Raw genomic sequence first — 4133 nt, forward strand, 5'->3', positions numbered from 1 at the left:
CTCTTGATTTATGAAAATAGATAAGCAAATTGAAATATTTAGTACAGAAATCAAGTAAATAAAACGGAAAGAATATAAAATAGAAAAGTATGGTTAAGAATAAAGAAAGAGGAGGTAAATTAGTGAAGTGCAAGAACGAAACAAAAGAAATATGAGGAAATGAGGAAAAAACAACATTGAATGACAAAATGGGACCACAAAATATTTGTCAAAAAATAAGTGGTGCCTCATACAATTATTGTTGGTTGTGTTTAACCCAAATTAAAATTTTTCATCAAGCTTTACTTTGTCTATTTACGCCAAACTTAAACTTTATTGATTTATTTTATTTAATCTTCAATTCTCAACAGTCATTTTTCTTAACCTCTCTGCAATTGATTTGGTTTAGTTAGTTCGTAATGAAGGTATTAGAAACTAAAGGCACTTTGACAAATGATCTTTTCTCCCAAAGTGACTCACAGTAGCTATCAATTTATTTTTAGTAAGGAGTCCGCACAATATTCTTCATTTTCAAATTCAAAGCAAATATTATCCAAACGTCTAAATCAACGAAAAAACATTTCATCTCCTCACCAACAACTGAAAAAGAGTACAATAAAATCCTTTATTTTTCATCAAATGTTGGAGTTTGAATCCGGAGAACAAAAATATCCTTATATGAAGTGCTTTCTCTTCTGATAATTCTTATCCAATGTGTATTGAATTAATGGTAGCTCCAAATGAATAGCAAATATCAAGTGACAAATCGAAAGAAAAGATAAAGGTCAAAGAAATATTTGAGCTATTACTTCTCTGGAGTTTCATACATGAATTATCATTATTTGCGTATTAAAATATATTTTAATTATTAGTTATATTTTTTTTATTTGAATAATGGTAATAATTTAAAGTAAAAAAAAAATAATTAAATATTAATATATGAATAATAGATAGGTGATGATAATTTAAATAGAAAGACAATAATTGAGGTGTCAAAAAAGGATAGTTCAGATTGTTTTTTTTTTAAATGTAGTTGAGACCATAGAAAGGACAAGAAAGAAAGAAAAGAGGGGAATGGTTAAAGAAGAAATAAAGCATAACTTCAAATAATGTCACTCCTCCCAAAATCTTTTTCATCATCTCTCACTCTCTCCCCTTTTCTATACTTAGTCCCTAAGACTTGTCAATTTCTAATATTCATTTCACAATCTACAACATATTAAACAAGATCCAAAACCCAACGCAACCCGAGTTTCTATCTTTCAAATGGATCAAGATTCACCTCCTTATTACATCTCCAAAAACAAGAAACCAAATTGTGAATTAGTTGCAACTAATCATGCAGATTCATGTAAGTTTTATAACATGTTTTCCTTTAAAACTATGTTGGTTGTGATACTTGTAGTTGCACTTCCATTTTTTCCATTGGGAACTCCTGAAATCATCAGCCAAACTCTGAATACAGGAAATTGGGAACTTGTTCAGCTTATTTTAGTTGGTATAGCTGTTTCTTATGGCTTATTCAGCAAAAAGAGTGATGATGAGATAGAAAATGAATATTTATATAGTTCAAAGTTTAATAATGTTCAATCTAGATTACTTGAAGTTTCATCTTTTTTTTATGATGAGGCTGAAAAACATGATGAGTGTGATGAAAATAGAGTTCAGACTTGGAATAATTGTCAGTATTACAGTGGTAAGCCAATAGTAGTTGTTGCTAAAGAAATTGCTAGTTCAAGAAGTGTTGAAAAGCCTTTGCTTTTGCCAATTAGGAGTTTGAAATCACCTGTGATTGAGCCTATCTCGACCACTACTACTTCACCAAAATCCATGATTTCATCTCCAAGAAAGTTGTCCACTTCACTTTCCTTTTCATCAGAATCTAATCAAGCCAAGATTGAACAATTTGATCACAAAATTGTGAGGAAAAAAAGTTTTAACAAATCCTCTGATTCACAACCACCATCACCACCTCCTCTTCCACCGTCCCCGATTGTTAAAAAATCTACTCTTTTGAAACCAAGCTCTATTGTAATGGTGGACAAGGGTTCTTTTGATAAGGAACCGAGGAGAAGAACTAGGAGTGTGCCATTTGAATTGAGCTCGTACAAGGGAAAGTCTGTTCGAACAATTAGGCCATTCATTGGGGCTGCAAGAGCCAGAGTATATGCGAAGGATGTCATAAATGGAAAGGCAGAGGAAAGGAACAAGGAAGTTGAAGAAACCTTTGTCGATAAATGGATACACGAGGAGTGCCATTATGCATCAGAACCAGCATTGATGGAGTTTTCAGAGGAAGAGAAGAAAACGTTGTCTCTTGAGAAGGTAGTAGTGGAAACTGATGAGGACTCAGACGATTACATTGAAGAAAGCTCGAAAGATGTAGATGTAGCAGGTAAGAAGGAGAGTAATACGGCAACTGATGGTGGTCCGGATAATGTAGACAAGAAGGCTGATGAGTTCATAGCTAAATTCAGGGAGCAAATCAGGCTTCAGAGAATTAAATCCGTTAGAACATCGGCTGGACAGCCTGCTAAAAAGCTACTCCAGTAAAATATTCTTGTTCAAGACACAGGTGGTACTATTAGTTTTGTGTAGTTATGGTAAGGGAGTTTGTCTTATTGTGAAGAGTCTTCCATCGACCCTTTTAAGCGACGGATGGTCTCTTTATATGGATTGAATTAGGCTCAAGTGTTGTGTGTTACAATTGTTATCTTTAATTGCCATTAGAAAAAGTCGTATGGTTAGCTAGTATTCGCTTGGGACTACAGATTTGTCTTGTCTGGTCTTTTTATACCCCCTTTTCAGTTTGTAATTCTAGACTGAGATTTCTAGTATAAAGGGATTTTAATATTAAAGTTGTAATTAGTCACTTCTACCTGCGCCAGTAGTTGATTACTACCATGAGGTTCATTATGATTATTGCTGTGGCTAATGGCATGTCATGATAGGAAAAAGAGCACTTTTGATTAGCCAGGTTATGTTAGTTAACATGGTATTGTGCTTGTGTTCTTCCAAATGTCTGATGTTCAGAGGTTAACAAGTAGTTCATATATTCTGTTATATATTACCACCATTAATTCTTCGTTTATGATCATTATGCCTTCTTATTTCAGTTCTCCAATTGACAAATTGTTGTGACATGTGATTAACTACTTTAGGCCTTTAGGATGGTTGTTCATATATAAATGAAACTTGCAAGACTTGGCTTTTTAAGGCTCAAAATATTTAGTGTCACACAGTGACTTCAATGCTAAATGCTACTTAATATGTAACAACACCATATCGTATTTACTAAAAATAGATGGTCAAATTAATTTTTATTTTAGAAAATCAAGATATATTATTTCACATAAATTGAAACGGATGGAAGGAGTAACTACTAAGAAGAAGAAATCATGTGAGATGGATGTAAACCTTATTCTTGTTGTCCAAATATGTCTATATCCTAAATTGAATGTCCACAAAGCAGATCAAGTACACACTTCCAAATTGGACTTAAATTGGGATTTTCCCATGATTGCGGTTTCCTCGAACGAAAGCCCAAGAAGTTTGAGATTAGGCCAGGTTAGCATTATTAATTCAGTCAGTATCTCAACCCAGACATCCATCTCTTATTAAGTTGTTTAAGTGTATCTAAGGATGTCAAATTAATGGGTTCAACCGAATTTGAAAAGCTTTAAATCATTAATAGATTTTTAAAGTTGTCCGCATGTTTTACTTAGGCATCTCAACTAGGAGTTGTACCTATTAGACATTCCATCTTAAAAAATATATACCTATTAAGCACCTTGTGCTGACGTGGCACAAGTAATGAAATACACTTGCTATTGAGTGCGTGAATTTGTTTTCTTCTTCATTGTTATATTTATCTTCTTTTTTAAATATTAAGTGATAATAGGTGTGGATTCAGAATTTTTAGTGAGGGTTCAGTAGTACATATACGGACTAGTCGAAAGGATTCAACCTCTATTATTTATACATAAAAAAAAATTTTACCATGTAAAAATAATATAATTTTTCGACGAATGGGGTTCGGATGAACCCCTGAAATACATGTACATCCATCACTGAGTGATAATATACTCAAATATTACCACAACTTTTTTTTTTAAAATATTATTTTCTTCATCTTTATATTTATATTCATTTAA

The 4133-nt window shown here is 32.6% G+C and overlaps 1 protein-coding gene across 1 annotated transcript; it reads left to right on the forward strand.

Moving 5' to 3' along the window:
* Positions 1–1029: 1029 nt before the first annotated feature.
* LOC107872941 lies at positions 1030–2892 on the forward strand. The gene has a single exon (XM_016719624.2). It carries the CDS (start codon positions 1246–1248, stop codon positions 2530–2532), a length of 1287 nt encoding a protein of 428 aa, XP_016575110.1. The 5' UTR covers positions 1030–1245; the 3' UTR covers positions 2533–2892.
* The last annotated feature ends 1241 nt before the right edge of the window (positions 2893–4133 follow it).

This window comes from Capsicum annuum, chromosome 6 (assembly GCF_002878395.1).
Source record: "Capsicum annuum cultivar UCD-10X-F1 chromosome 6, UCD10Xv1.1, whole genome shotgun sequence".
Lineage (NCBI taxonomy): Eukaryota > Viridiplantae > Streptophyta > Magnoliopsida > Solanales > Solanaceae > Capsicum > Capsicum annuum.